Source organism: Nomascus leucogenys, chromosome 9 (assembly GCF_006542625.1).
Source record: "Nomascus leucogenys isolate Asia chromosome 9, Asia_NLE_v1, whole genome shotgun sequence".
In the NCBI taxonomy this organism is placed as follows: Eukaryota; Metazoa; Chordata; class Mammalia; order Primates; family Hylobatidae; genus Nomascus; species Nomascus leucogenys.
Genome location: NC_044389.1, coordinates 103,285,929 through 103,302,149, shown reverse-complemented (window position 1 = coordinate 103,302,149; position 16,221 = coordinate 103,285,929). Strand labels below are relative to the sequence as shown.

General features: G+C 37.5%; 1 protein-coding gene across 1 annotated transcript in view; it reads right to left on the bottom strand.

The window, feature by feature from the left end:
- The window catches only part of UPF2 (UPF2 regulator of nonsense mediated mRNA decay), a 120,325-nt gene that overhangs the window by 19,571 nt on the left and 84,533 nt on the right, over positions 1-16,221 (bottom strand). Inside the window, exons 14-18 of the mRNA XM_030819306.1 lie at positions 15,345-15,620; positions 12,190-12,373; positions 8,487-8,626; positions 3,188-3,292; positions 2,804-2,902 (exon numbers count right to left, since the gene is read on the bottom strand). Coding sequence (XP_030675166.1) covers positions 2,804-2,902; positions 3,188-3,292; positions 8,487-8,626; positions 12,190-12,373; positions 15,345-15,620 — 804 coding nt within the window. The remainder of the gene's footprint in view (positions 1-2,803; positions 2,903-3,187; positions 3,293-8,486; positions 8,627-12,189; positions 12,374-15,344; positions 15,621-16,221) is intronic.

Sequence of the window (16,221 nt, the reverse complement as noted above, 5' to 3'; positions counted from 1 at the left end):
TTTCATATCTTGTAGAGCATTTCACTCATTTCCTGAAAATCTGTTAGCTATTTTGCTTATTCTTAAGGATGTTTTAAGAAATAATTTTAAATTCATTCTGCATTGATCTCCCTGCTCTTCTCTTTCTCTTGCAAAAACAAAACAAAACATCTTCCTGGTGTGATATAATTAGGATTACACTAAGTTTAAGGGCTTGATTTATGGAAAATTAATATCTCTAGGATACTGCATCTTCCTATGACAATTTCATCAAAACAAAGAGACTCTGTACAGTTGTTCAGTATTTTGATAATGCTTATAAACTAGGGCCTAATATAGAATTAAGTTTTTCTCCAGCACAAAAAGCACATCTCCTGCAAAAATGTGAATCCGAACTTCCCTCCTCAATTACATCTTCCCATCTTTCCAGCTTGCTTCTTCAAGAACTGTCAATAAGCAAAAATTATTGGACCATATCAAAAACTTCTATTCCTTTGACTTCATCAGCTTTTCTACCTTATTTCTAAATGTTAGGGTTCTTCAGGGCTCAATCCTGACCTGCTTCTCTTCTCTGTCCGCACTTTACACCGGGGATGAATCATGTGTTCCGATGCTTTAAACATACTCTACCCATCACATTTCTGTTTTCACTCCACATATCCCTCTGCTCTCCATACATTTCCATTTGGACACCTCAAAGGCTTCGCAAGTGTAACACGGCCAAAGGGAAACTTTTGCTCATTGGTCCCTTGTTTCCTGTCCCAGAGATTAGCCAGTGGCCCAATCTGGAAAACTAACTATCATCTTTGATGCCTCACCCCCTACACGCCCATATCCAATCCAGCGCCAAATAAGCCAGGTCGTTCTACCTCCTAAATAGCTCAAATCCAGACTTCTCTCCAAATGCCTTGCCATATGCTAGACAGCTGACCATCATCTCTCACCTGAGTCACACTACAACAGCCTTCTGTCCAGGCTCCCTGCTTTTAGTCTTGCCCTGGTGGGTACCTCTGCCCTCTCACATCGGATCGTGCCCCGCCCTCTATTAGTGCTGGCCTTCTTTTAGTTTTTTAAATACAGGTTCTTTTCTCCCTCAAGACGTTTCCCATATTCCCTTAAATTTTCACCTGGATGGATGGCTCAACTTTATTTTGCCCTGTTTGAAATTCATGACCTCAGAGACTTTTTCCCCATTATCCTATCTAGGAATGCCCTTCCCTTAATCTCTACCAAAGCATTCTGCTCTTAGCATTTATCACAATTTGAAATGATACATTTGTTTAGTTGTTAAATATCTACCTTCTGTTAGAACAGGAACCACCTCAGTTGTATTTATCACTTTATACTTAGCCCGATGCACACTGTTAAGCACACAATAGGTACCCAATAAACATATCTGCTAAAGAAATGAGTGGCTGAGTAAATGGCTACTGATTCATATAAGATGGGAAGTTTCTCAGAGAAGTAAACTATTCTCTCCTCCAAGGGATTATAATGATTATGTTTTATTTGATTGCTTGTGCTCCTAAATAACATAAATATAAGATTTATTTCATAAATTAGGAGCTTTCTGGATATATGAAGACATGTTATTTTAATATATAAAGAAAGAAGATCACCTAAGACACCTATAACACTAATTTGTATTTGATCATACCTTTGGCTGTAGCAGCATCAAGCAAAGTAAAATCCAATATTTCAACTCTAAAGGACTGCTCCATGAGCATATAAAGATTCCATAATATCTTCTACCTTAAAAAAAAAAAACCCTGTCTTTTAACTCTATGACCTTCTCTAGCTACCTCCCTGTTTCTCTTCCCTTTCTGGCAAAACTCCTCAAGACTTATCTATATCTAGTATCTTCACTCCCTCCCTTCCCATTCTCCACCAAACCCATCCCAATGGGGCCTGCATCCTGCCATTCGAACAAACCCACTTGTCACGTCACCAAAGGGTTAACAACAAGTACGTATAGGGCTGAAGTAAGCAGTCTAAGATTTTGCCTCTAACTCTAGAAAAATATAGTTACTTGAAATTACTGTGGCATTCAAAAAACTGCTAGAGAGTGCTTTTTAGAAAATCCAGTTTATTAATGTTATGAATACATATTTTTCCATTAACATAGAAACTATTCAACTAATAAATGTAAGAATTTACTGAATTAAATGACCCCAAATGTCTATCTTCGGCACAGTTTGGCTTCCAAACAAACTGCAAGAAAGAAGTCTTAGAAATATGACTTAATAGGCCAGGCACGATGGCTCACACTGTAATCCCAGCACTTTGGGAGGCCGTGGCAGGAGGATCACCTGAGGTCAGGAGGTCGAGACCAGCCTGGCCAACATGGTAAAACCCCGTTTCTACTAAAATACAAAAATTAGCCGGGTGTGGTGGCACATGCCTGTAATCCCAGCTACTAGGGAGGCTGAGGCACAAGAATCGCTTGAACCCAGGAGGCAGAGGTTGCAGTGAGCTGAGATCGTGCCACTGCACTCCAGCCTGGGCAACAGAGTGAGACTCTGTCTCAAAAAAAAAAAAGAAAAGAAACACGACTTAAGAAATAAAAGGGAAAGATTGGCACAATGAAATTATTCTGTTCCAAATCTTGTGTGTGTTGCATTTTCACCAACTCTACCTCATGCAAATCAAATCAGGATGTGGGATGCAAGGACAAGAAGCTGGCTGCAAGCTGTCTACACACGATCTAGCAAAAGCTGCTGCAGAAGAGACACTTAGATAGGAGAGGCCTTCACATGAACCAGAATGTAATGGGCTGCAATGTTTTGTATTGAGAAGAGTCTTTGGAACAAATGACATTTAATACCTGTAGATTTTCTAGCATCATTTTATCCAGAGCTTGAATGAAGTCCTCATCTTCTACACAAGGTACATGCTTAAGTCCACCGCCTTTAATCATTACCTCCTTATTAAAACAAGACAACAAAATCAGACCAGAAATTTTAACTGTAATGTTTTCTAGGGCAAAGCCTTTTAGTATTGACAACATAACTCAAGGAGTAAAGTGAGTAAAATATCTAACATTATTCAATGTTAAAAGAATTTAAAGAAAATGGTTAGGAAAACAAATTGAAAATGAATTTCTAAAGAAATATTTTTCATAATCAGAAACAAAAGTTTAGTGACTAAAATTCAAATACTATAAAAATGTTGCCCAATTTCAAAAAGTAAATTTTTCAGCCATACGTACAGTATTCTCTTCATCGGTTTCATTTTCCTTATTGGAATCTGTAAGGTAATCTGTATTCTCTTCCTCCTCTTCTTCTCCCTCATCATCATCATTATCTGAACCCTCCTGAAATTATTGAACATTAGAAGATTAAAGCACTTTTCGAAGTGTAACCATATTTTACATGCCTTAAAAAGATTTCAAAACTTCTGTATAATTGTTTATTATTCTCAAGTTTTAGCTCTTTACGTAGTTGGTTTCCAATGGGAGGGCAAAGTCAGCTAGCAACATTTAAAACAAATCAGTAGTTGAAAACCCATCTCACTACCTTCAACTGATCTAACAATACAGAGATCTACTGTAGAAGCTCTTCCTTGAATTCCACAATGAAGAATTTTCCTGAGCCTTTTGTGTTCTCCTCCTGAAACAAATCTGGAGAGGCTGAACGTCTCACTGTAGTTCTTTAATACCCATCTAACTGCAATGGAAACCAACAAAAGTTCAAATATAATAGCATTACCAGCTGAAAGCAATGATACAGCATTACCTTTTATAAAGCATTTTGATTTGGAAGGTGTTCTCATACACTTCATTTTGTTTGCTCTACCCAAGTCTGAGGATGGAAGGACAAGCTTTATTGTTCCTATTTTACACGTGAAAAAACTGAGGCTCAGAAAAGTTAAGTGACTTGCCCAAGGGCGCACTGCTATTAAGCAGAAGACCTGGCCGTTCAGCTCCCCTAACTGGTGGTTTTCAAGGACGACTACACCCCATCCTCACAGTCAGTCCCTGCCTCCATCCACTTCGATCAGCTGAAATTTCTTGTCAAACAGAAGATGGGGCAGAGCTCCGAGAGATTTTCAAAGGGCACAAAGCACAGAGTGGAGCTTCATTTACCCCTCCACTCCAGTATCCCAAGTCAACCCCATATGGTTCCTTAAGAGTAAAAAACAACAACAAACAACAACAAAACCCCCACTAAACCCAGCTGCTTCTCACTGTGCCCAGATGGCTGAGAAATAATTCCTGAAACAAATACTTAAATGTGTTACATTATCTTTAGTGTATGTGGCAATTAATTCCAAAACCCCAACAGTGTATAGACAGCTGAAGATTCTGAGTTCTTAAAATGAAAACGTTTCAAAAATGTATACCAATGGCCGGCGCCATGGCTCACACCTGTAATCCCAACACTTTGGAAGGCTGAGGTCAGGGGATTACTTGTCAGGAGTTCAAGACCAGCCTGGCCAACATGGCGAAACCCCGTCTCTACTAAAAATACAAAAATTGGCCAGATGTGGTGGCAGGCACCTGTAATCCCAGCTACTCGGGAGTCTGAGGCAGGAGAATCACTGGAACCTGGGAGGCAGAGGTTGCAGTGAGCTGAGGTTGCATCACTGCACTCCAGCCTGGGCGACGGAGCGAGACTCCATCCCCCACCAAAAAGAAAAATGTACACCAATACATTACCTTTTCCCCCCCAAATGCATTAATGTTTTCTGAATTAATTTTATAATTCAAAATTAAATTTGCAATAGAGGTGCTCTTAAATTTGCTCTTGAAAAAATGAATCCCTTCTCAACACTTAAAAGACACTTTTCATTCAAAAAGTAAGCTAAAATATATTAACTTTCCCCCTCTCTCCATCCTTTATGTTTCATAGCACTCAGGGAATGTAGCATGCATTAATTTTTCAAATTAAGATTTTGAACAAGAATTTCATTTGTCCTAATCCCAATGTACACTGATATAATAATGGGTGGAATTAAGAAGTGCTCGACAATGGACCACAAAACCTAAGCAGGCTAGGGAAAGCAAGAGGAACAGCGTAGCAAAAGGCAAACTGCTTGAGTTCAAATCCCGGCTCTGCCATCACCTGCTCTATGATCTTGGGCAAATTATTCAACCTATCTATGCCTTCGTTTCCCACCTACTGCAAGTGTAGTATGAGAAATGGTAATACAAATACAGCACTTAGGGCAGTAACCATGAACAATAAATGCTCAGTAAATAATTATTATTCCTCTTATAAGAATGAATCTTGTACTTTCTGTTGATAAATTACATAATGCTAGAGAATATTGGAGTTATCACTGAAGAACATTTAATTTAAACAGTTATCTTTAACTTATAGAGCTGATATTTAAGAGAAAATGTTCAGGTTGTTAGGTGCTAAAAGTCATCCCCACTCTTCAAAAGGTCAAATAGAACTTTAAACAGCTGAAAACCAAGATAAAAATAGAACACAGCATTTGTTTTTAAGAGCTGAATTCTAACCCTTCTGTCTCAAAGTAAATAACTGTAGAATATCCATTGCTCTTATTACTTCATAATCAATGCATCTTCTTTCTTTAATAAATTTCTCCTCCTTATGTTTGGAGGGCGGTCACGGGAAACTGGTCTCAGGGTGAAAGGAGAAGTGAACTATTCCAACCTGATTTCTCACAAAGTGAACCAGAGTCCCCGTTCACTTCTCCCACACACAAGCACTTGGAACCTCCCTCTGCACATTTTGCTTGCATTTTTATGTAGCAAACACACGTATGCTGTGCAATATGCATTCTCCAACTGGAAAAGTAAGTAATGGTTACAAATGATATAACTATCAAAATTATAAAGTTCATGTTTAAAAAGGAGAAAATGCACTTAGAGGAGGAAACATATCAGAACTCTTCAAATGAGAAATTAATAAGAAAATGAGCGCCCCTTAATGTCATATTTACCAACAATGCTGGATTTATTAGATACTGCTCATGTAATTAGTACAGTAGCCAAATCCAAGACAACCATAAGATTAGTCTGAAAATATGAAATGGAAATACTTTCTCATTTCCCTTTGTTGTTATAAAATACTTAATAAGTCAACTTGAATTCTATTACTGAATGTTTCTATTACAACCTCATTTTGAAAACAAAGCAATATAATTATGTTCATCTAGTATACTGAAGCCAATTAAAGAAACATATTCCAGTTCTAAATTTTTACTAACTTATTTATATCTAAGGAAGTTCTAAGGTTGTCAAGAAAAAGTGGTAGCAAATAACATAAATACTTAATGGTGCATTTCCACTGCCTATAAATACTAGCCAATCAGGAAAACCATACATTATTGCCTATACTGTCTTTTCACAACCAATCCTTTTTAACTAACAGCGAAGCCATTTGTTATGCAGTTAAACCATTCCAAATATCCAATAAGTTACAAAGCTTTAGGGCTAAAGGAAACACAGCCTTATGGATTTTTACATCTGACCGTAGAAAACTTTAATCACCTTAAATTATGAGTCCTTTCTCTTTAATTGTAAATAAAGCTTTTTAAAAATCCAGTTGGCAAATCTATCTTATGAATGTCATAAACAATTAACATTCCTTTAAATATTAAACCCACATTCTCAAAATATTTACATCCCATTTACTCAAATACTTTAAAAGTGAAATTAAATTTCCCCAAAACACTTAAGTATTGACTGCAAATTTAAACTTTTTTCAATATTTAATTAAAATCATACTTCCAGTGAAAAACTGCTAATTTCATGGCTTACATTTTAATTTCATCAGTATTCTATTTGTATCTTTACTCATTTTAACTTTTTAAACTCTTGTTTTGTTTCTTCTATACCCCTAACCCATTCCCCAGTCTACCTCGAGATTATAAAGCAAATCCCAGACATCCTTTTATTTTGATTGACTTTTTTTTTTTAATTTAAAGAAACAGGGTCTCACTATGTTGTCCAGGCTGGACATGAATTCCTGGGCTCCAGCAATCCTCCCACCTCAGCCTCCTGAGTAGCTGGGACTACAGATGTGCACAGCTTCATGGAACATTTAAACATAAGTGAGTTTGGAAGAAAAAACTGAAGAATTACGGGCCGAACGTGGTGGCTCACACCTGTACTCCCAGCATTTTGGAAGGCCGAGGTGGGGGGATCACTTGAGGCCAGGAGTTCGAGATCAGGTTGGCCAACATGGTGAAACCCCATCTCTACTAAAAATACAAAAATTAGCTGGGCATGGTGGCACACACCTAAAATCCTAGCTACTTGGGAAGCTGAGGCACAAGAATCGCTTGAACTATGGAGGTGGAGACTACGGTGAGCCGAGATGATGCCACTGCACTCCAGCCTGGGCGACAGTGAAGACTGTCTCAGACAACATCAACAAAACCCAAAGAATTAAAACTGCTCGTTTTAATCACACAGAAATGACATTTTGCTAAGTCAGGAACAGTACAAGAGCAATTTCATATGGTTTAGCTTAATAGTCATAGATACAAAAAGGGTGTATCAATTGCTATCGTATATGTTGAATTTCGGATTTCATATAACCATGAGATCTGGGAAAAATAAAGCAAAGCTCATTAATATCTAGCCAGTAATTTTGTTTTGAAGAGCATAAAATCCACTGACTAAAAAGTCCATATTCAACAGCGAGATTAAGATACATAAAAGTGGGGTGCAATGGCTCACACCCATAATCTCAGCTCTTTGAAAGGCTGAGGGAGGAGGATTGCTTGAGCCCAGGAGTTTGAGACCAGCCTGGGCAATATAGCAAGATCCCCATCTCTACAAAAAAACCCAAAATAATTAGCTGGGCATGGTAGCACGTCCACGCGGTCTCAGCTACTGAGGAGGCTGAGGTGGGAGGATCGCTTGAGCCCAACAGGTTGAGGCTGCAGTGAGCTATGATCACACCATTGCACTCCAGCCTCGGCAACAGAGAGAAATCCTGTCTCAAAAAAAAAAAAGAAAAAAAAAAAAAGACGTGGAGATCAATTTTTTTCTTTAAATTGCTTATTAAATAAAAATGCTATAATCAGTATTTTATTACTTTCTTTAAAAACTTTTAATTAAACAAGAGGTTTTATGATACATACTACTAGTTACATTTACTATAATAAAACTAAGGAGGAGGCCAGGTGCAGTGGCTCACGCCTGTAATCCCAGCACTTTGGGAGGCTGAGAGGGGTGGATCACCTGAAGTTAGGGGTTCAAGACCAGCCTGGCCAACATGGTGGAACCTCATCTCTACTAAAAATACAAAAATTAGCTGGGCGTGGTGACACGCTCCTGTTATCTCAGCCACTCAGGAGGCTGAGGCAGGAGAATCACTTGAACCCAGGAGGCAGAGGTTGCAGTGAGCCAAGATTGCGCCACAGCACTCCAACTTGGGCGACAGAGGAAGACTCTGTCTCAAAAAGAAAAAAAAGAAAAAGAGAAAAAAACAAGGAGGAGGTCTTATGTATTAAAAAAATTTTGGCTCATATAATCAAAATACTCTTATACAAATGTACTCTATATTGCTATGCATAAAAGTCATCACCTCTTCTTCTGGCTCATTTACTTCACTTTCATTTCCAGATTGTTCTTCTGTTTCAGCCCCACCTTCTTCTTCTTCTTCATCCTCTTCAAGATTTTCTCCTTCTGTCATAGAATCTTTTGAGTCTTTGTCATTTACTAGGCCTTGAAATGAGAAGGTGGAAATGGAAAAATACATTAAAAATAGAGACAGGCTAGTTTTCTATACTATACCAATTCATGTAAAAGTATGCATTAAGAATTCAACAGCCATTTTCTCAGAACAAAGGTAAAATAATTAAAAACTATGGTGAGAAACATTTAAAAAACTAAATGTGTAGGCTTACATTTCAACAAATAAACACAACCAACAAAAAGCGAGAAAAAATAAGTGTATGTGTGTGTATACTTTTCCCTCTTTTCTTACAGCTTTAAATACTTGGATAATCTTGTATATCTCAGTCTTGGACAAAGGTAGAAAACAGTAACAGATGAGGTACAGTCTCAGCCATATGTAAGATACAGCGTTGGCCACACTCTTTACCAAATGAGATTTAAAGAGTCTCCAAAAACTCAAAGACATGAAAAAAATCATGCTACTTTAATGGAGAAATCATATTTGGCTATCAATTTGAATGTATGCAAATTAAGGCAGGGTGAATGGGGCAAAACGCCATAGCAGCTTTGTCACCATACAGACTAATTTTTTTTCTTCAATAACAGCATTCTCCTCCTAAGCCTAATGGAACTCCCTGGCCTGAATTTGCTTTCACCTCCTGTGTCCATCCCACATTTCACTGCCCAGTCAATTCTTCTTCCTGTTGGAATTCCAATCCGCCCTCTCTACTTTTGATATGCACACAAAGTGGTCTCATCTGATCCCACTGATCTGCTACCCACTCCTCTCTCCTAAGCCCTCCCCTGAAGTTGCCTCAGACGTCTCCTGTCACAGAACACACTGCTTTGAGATCTTGCTTGCCCAATATCCTTCTCAATAGATAATACTCTTCAATATGTACTTTCAAATCCCATCCACTCTTCAAGTTCAGTTTCAGTTTTACTTCCTGTATGAACTGTCAATGAGTACCTCAATCCATTACTTTTTCTCCTATTTGCTCCTTAAGCATGTGGAGAACCTACAGCATCTTACATTTGATGATATACCATGTTGTTATTTTTTCCTAATGATCTCATAAATATTACATCAGATCATAAGACCCTTGAGGACAAAGAACTTGTCTTAAATGTTCGAAACTGAAGACAGCCCATATATTAATAAAGACACAGTAGGTGTTAAATAAATACCTGTTCATGCATAGAATCTTAGAGGATTCAAGCAGGAAGAAACTTCAGTGATGATGTGATTTAACTCTCTCATTTCATGAATACTGCTTTGAACACTTCCAAACCAGAATTAAATAACATTGCCTATTACCATTTTAGTTTTGTTCTTAAATTAAAATAAAAATCTGACCCAGTAATCTTATCTATCCTGAGAAAATCAGAGGTACACTAAAAATGTTATTTACAGTGGTATAAAACTAGAATCAACCTAAGAGTGAAACAGTTGTATTAGGTAAATTATGGCACATAGATACAAATGAATACAGCCAATTAAAAAACAAAAAATAAAGCTTTAAGAGAATATGTGTAATGTCAAGAAAAAATTTCATAACGTATTAAGTAGAACCAATTGGTTATAAAATCACAAACATAAAAAATTTAAAAAGAGTAGAAAAATATGTATCAAAATATTAACACATGATTATCTTTCTGTATGGAATACTGGTATTGTTTTCTTGGTTTTTTAAAAATTACTGTCATGAACACATTACTTTTAATACTATTAAAAGTTATTTTAAAAATCCAATAAAACGGTTTTAGTGTTTTCCAATTAACTATTATGTTAATATTGGGATACTATAAAACTAACATGAGACAATGAATTTTCAGGTGTCTGAAAACAAAAAACTACCAAAGCCACAATACTGTATTATCTTCTGGTTTATCAGTAGGAAACTGATTTAATATCGATTTTTCTGCATATGTCTTCTTCCTCAACCAGGAAGCAAATGGCGACTTGGGAGTGCACTCATTGCGGCCGCTACCATCTTTAGAGTTTCATTCATAAACAGTGATTTATTTTTACCTCCACATTCTAAACAAGGACAGAGTCCTCACAAGAAGCCTGCAGTCCTTTAATTTAGCCTTTTGATCTACAAAGGACAAAGCACAACTGTTCTCTTTTCTGTCACCAAACTAGGTGTCACACTAATATTTACTCATGTCCACTATACAGAGAGTACCATTCATGAAGGTTTTTAGGAAACAAGGCTAAGACTTAACAATTTTCCAAGGATCCAAAGCAAGTGAAATAAGTTCATAAATACTCTGCTTGATATGAGATAATGTATTCAATTGGAAATTTCAAAAGGAAAAGAAAGTAGGTAACTTGGAAAAAGGTTCAAAGAACAAAAAGAATCACATATGCCTTTATGGGTTAAGTTGTAGGAAAAGTCAATACTTGCACAATCAGTAGCAGCACTTATAAAACCTTTACCATGAAAAGTGGTTCTTCAGATATGCGATGTAGTAGATGTAGTAAATTTATATAATTTGCGTAACTGGTGAAGGTAAAGATCCCTTAATGACAGACATGAATGTACCAAGTTCTAGTGGGAAATCAAATACTAGCTTAATAGTCTGAAAACGCGTCACTTTTTATTTATTTGTTTTATTTTATTTTTTTGAGATGGAGTTACGCTCCTGTTGCCCAGGCTGTAGTGCAATGGCATGATCTTGGCTCACTCCAACCTCTGTCTCCCGGGTTCAAGCAATTCTCCTGCCTCAGCCTGCTGAGTAGCTGGGATTACAGGTGTGCGCTACCATGCCTGGATAATTTTTGTATTTTTAGTAGAGATGGGGTTTTGCCATGTTGGCCAGGCTGGTCTCGAACTCCTGACCTCAGGTGATCTACCTGCCTCGGCCTCCCAAAGTGCTGGGATTACAAGCGTGAACCACCACACCTGGCCAAAACGTGTCACTTTAAAATGACTACAATAAAACATGTTAAGAACTATCAGCATATAAACCAGATTGGTATGGCTATACCTTGTACTGGTTATTTCTAAAGACATATAGGTTCCCGCAGCTCTAGTGGAAGCTGTTCAAGAGTTAACTCTTCTCCCCAAAACAACCTCAGGATACTAAAGTATATAGAGAACCTTCTAATTATCTCTAGATTTTCTCTAGTCCTTAGAAACAGAAGCAACTCTGCCAGTGGGTAAGTCTGAAATCCTGTAGGGTAGTTCCAAACTTCTGACAGGTACTCCCTTCTACAGTTTCTTTGCTTGCACTTTTTAGGAAATAATGCCTGTTGAAAATTCATAGCAAAAATAAGAAATGCTTTAATAAAAAATAGATTTTATATTAGCAACCAAAAATTCTACAATTAAGAGAGGTAGACAGGATTGTGGTTTTTTTTTTCCCCCATCACTGTCACTTGCTTCAAGTCCTGTCCTGCGAGTCCTGCATAACTGTTGTCCTCCAGTTTGAAATTACTTAGTGAAATCAAGCACACCACACAGGCATTACCTAACACTACCACATAACACTCAACGCTGAAAATAGAAAAGATACAATGTAAACTCTGGTAACATTATAACGCAAATTCCAGAAACAATCTGCCAAATATCACCTTCATTTTCTGTCTGCAGTCAATTGCTTACCTAGTTTTATTAAGAATTCTCGTTCCAAGTCTTGTACCTGCCTGACGGATTCTTCCAGAGAATTACAGAGTTTGATCTTTGGTCTTAGCAGTTCTAGTGTGTCACTGATCATGTAATCTATATCAATAGGAAATGGATGGTCTTTTGTCCAAACCTCCAAACTTTTCTTCCACCAAACATAACGCTGATAACAAATGAAAAATAAATTTAGCTATAAGAAATTAATAACAAAATATTTTAAAATAATAAACTATATTGTGCTGTTACCTAGTTATAACTACTAAGCTAAAAGGTTGTAAAAGACACCTACCATTTCTATTAATGGTCAACAGCAATGATCCTATTCCAATCATTTCCCTCTGTCTATACAGGTTTTGAGCTATTTGGTGAATTTATTAAATATCTTTTTTTTTTTTTTTTTGAGACAGAGTCTCGCTCTGTCACCCAGTCTGGAGTGCAGTGGCGCAATCTCGGCTCACTGCAAGCTCCGCCTCCCGGGTTCATGCCACTCTCCTGCCTCAGCCTCCCAAGCAGCTGGGACTATAGGCGCCCGCCACCACTCCCGGCTACTTTTTAGTATTTTTAGTGGACATGGGGTTTCACTGTGTTAGCTAGGATGTTCTCGATCTCCTGACCTCGTGATCCGCCCGCCTTGGCCTCCCAAAGTGCTGGGATTACAGGCGTGAGCCACCGCGCCCGGCCCTAAATATCTTTTTATTATAACTGTCACAGTTTTTTTAAGGCAAGGAAATATTATAAATAAAATACCAAACAAATTTTCAGGTACTCCAAAACAAGGCACTGATTTCTCGTATTTAATTTTACAAATTTAACCAAATTCAAAGCCATCGTTGTGATAAATGTTCATTATTTTCTCTGTGCTACTTGCTTTGATTTTTGAAGAGTTAAAGTATCTGAAGATATGGTTTTTGAAATACATAAAAATCACTAATCATCAACAAACCTTTATTGAACATCTACTGTGTATATGGCACTATGTAGATATTTTCCCTCTCTACTCCAAGCCTGGTTCCCACATTCTATTTTATACTTGTTCTAATTCCTAAATTTACATTAACTGAAAGTACAATCCAAGAATTTACTAGTATATGAACAGGTGTTCCTCTGGGAGTTGTACTCTTCCTTTCCAGTTTGTTCCTGGTCCTTGCTACTGCAAGTGTAGACCTCATCTGGGAGCTTGTTAGAAAGGCAGAATCTCAGGCCTCCCCCTAGGTCAACTGAATCAGAATCTGCATCTTTACAATGTCCCCAGGGGACATGGATGCACAGGAAAGTTTAGAAGCACTGCTCCAGGTGATCCTTTCTTCCTGACCTTCTAATACTAAACCGTACACTCCATGTTCTGGATGGAACACACAGACCTCATCACCCAGGCCTCACTCACTTCTGACTCCAATTCCTAGGTATGGCTCTGCTATGCATTTTTGTCTGTTAATCAATTTGGAAAATATTTTTGTCTCTTTTGGCTCCTGAATATTTCTGAGTGTTTCTTTTCTCTCAGCCTAAGATGTCAGAGTGAATCCAAAGGATTCTGAGAGAGATTCTACTTTGGATGCTGTTATAGCTGCCATCTTGCGGCAAAACTCTAGCTTTTAATACAGTAACCAACTTAAGATGGTCCTTACATACAACAGGGACTCCAACCCTCAAATCTGCAAGTCCTTTTCCCCACTTTTTGCTCATCAATTCAGAAAGTAAAGGAGTAATAAGTTTCCCTCTATTGCAAAAGAACAGCGGTAGGATAGGAGCAAGCTAACAGACCGCAATTCCCCAAAAATATTTACCCCCAACTTAACACATGCCACCATGTGGATGTATTTTTGATACTTCAACTTGTAACATTAAACTTATTCTCTTCATAATGGGTAAATGAAAATACTAACAATTGTGATTATATAGAATCGAATGGTACTATCACCACTTAGTAAAACTTAAAGCACTTGATAGTGAGTTGTTCACCCTAATTGGCACTTAGAAAATTGTATTTTATGGGAAATAGTAATTGGGCTCCAACTCATTAACCTATAAGTTAACTTCTGAAATATAAACTTTATAGAGGTTGTAGTACTGTCCTTATATTTGTATATGAATTTAATTTATATTGTACTTGGTCTAAATCACAAGTTTATATAATTACCCAAAATTAAGATATGGAAAACACAACCCAAGAATTTATGAATAAATGAACAAATATTCTTACTGTATTAAAAATAACACATTTTCCTCAAAAATGATAGGTTTTCTTTAAAAAAAAAAAAAAAAAATTAGGCTGGGCACGGTGACTCACGCCTGTTAATCCCAGAACGCTGGGAGGCCGAGGTGGGCAGATCATCTAAGGTCAGGAGTTCAAGACCAGCCTAACCAACATGGTGAAACCCCCTCTCTACCAAAAATACAAAAATTAGCCAGGTGTGGTGGAGTACACCTATAATCCCAGGTACTCTGTAGGCTGAGGCAGGAGAATTGCTTGAACCTGAGAGGTGGAGGTTGCAGTGAGCTGAGATTGCACCACTGTACTCCAGCCTGGGTGACAGAGCAAGACTCAGTCTCAAAAAAAAATATATATATACATATATATATCTTTTAGAAACAAGAATTTGGGCTGGGCACGGTGGTTCATGCCTGTAATCCTAACACTTTGGGAGGCTGACGCGGGAGGTTTACTTGAGGCTAGGAGTGCAAAACCAACCTGGCCAACATGGCAAGACCCCATCTCTATTTAAAAAAAAAAAAAGAAAGAAACAAGAATTTGAGATGTAAACCAGAATATACATGAGTGAGAAGAGAACATTAACAAATGTATTACAAATCACAAGTAATTTAATTGATAAATTACTGTATTAAATATCACGGTCCATAAATTACTGAACCAAATTTATAAACTGTAGAAAATAACTCCCAGAATTAATGAGCAATCATTATCAATCATAAAAGTTACATGCAATGAAAATGTTCATATAATAGAATCCATCATATATCTTTAAATTTCCAAAAGCATTCTTATATGAATATACTCTAATTATGAACATATATCTGGTATATGAATACCATAATGTTTCTTCTCTAACAGTATTTTTTTTAAAACACATGCAATGTGTTAAATGATGCCAAACCGAATATTTCAGCTTATATACCTGAAAATATACAAGGAAACAATCAAGTTTCCGTTTGCTGGAACCTCTGTCAAAGTACTGGCCACATGTGTCCAGAATAGTGCATACGAGTCTAATTCTGAAAAGATGCTCAGGTGGGTCCAGGGAACTTGGAGAGCCATCAGGATTAACACCAAATGAGGTAAAAGAATACAGAGTTCTGAAAATAACAGCTGATTCCACCATTCGGTAATTGTAAAGTTCTCCTAAGAACTTGGCACTGCTGATGCGCCTCTGATTAAATTTAGGTTGATTAACCTAAAAGGCAACAAAAACACAGATTTTCATTAAAGAGGAGTAGTGTATATGAAAACAGGTTAAACTTGTGTCTGTAACTCGAAAATATCAATTACTGAAAGAACACTGAATAGAGAAACAACAGATCCTTTCTAATAAAGTGGTCACTTCCAGGTGTCCTTTTCTCTCTCTAGGAAATGGCTATCTTTAAAGTGTTTTCATAAAAACAACATGTTAGATATTAAATTAACTATCATTGCATGAATTGTTTCTAAAACAGTTAAAATGTAATTCTACCCTTAACCTATTTTCTCTGCAATCAGTGAATTAAGGAAACAATAAATCTGGGTTTTACAGTAAGAGGAAACTGTCAGGCCGGGCACAGTAGCTCATGCCTGTAATCCCAGCACTTTGGGAGGCCAAGACAGGCGATCACCTGTGGTCAAGAGTTCGAGACCAGCCTGGCCAACATGGCAAAACCCCGTCTCTACTAAAAATACAAAAACATTAGCTAGGCGTGGAGGCATGCTCCTGTAGTCCCAGCTACTCGGGAAGCTGAGACAGGGGAATTGCTTGAACCCAGGAGGCAGAGGTTGCAGTGAGCGGAGATCGTGCCAGTGCA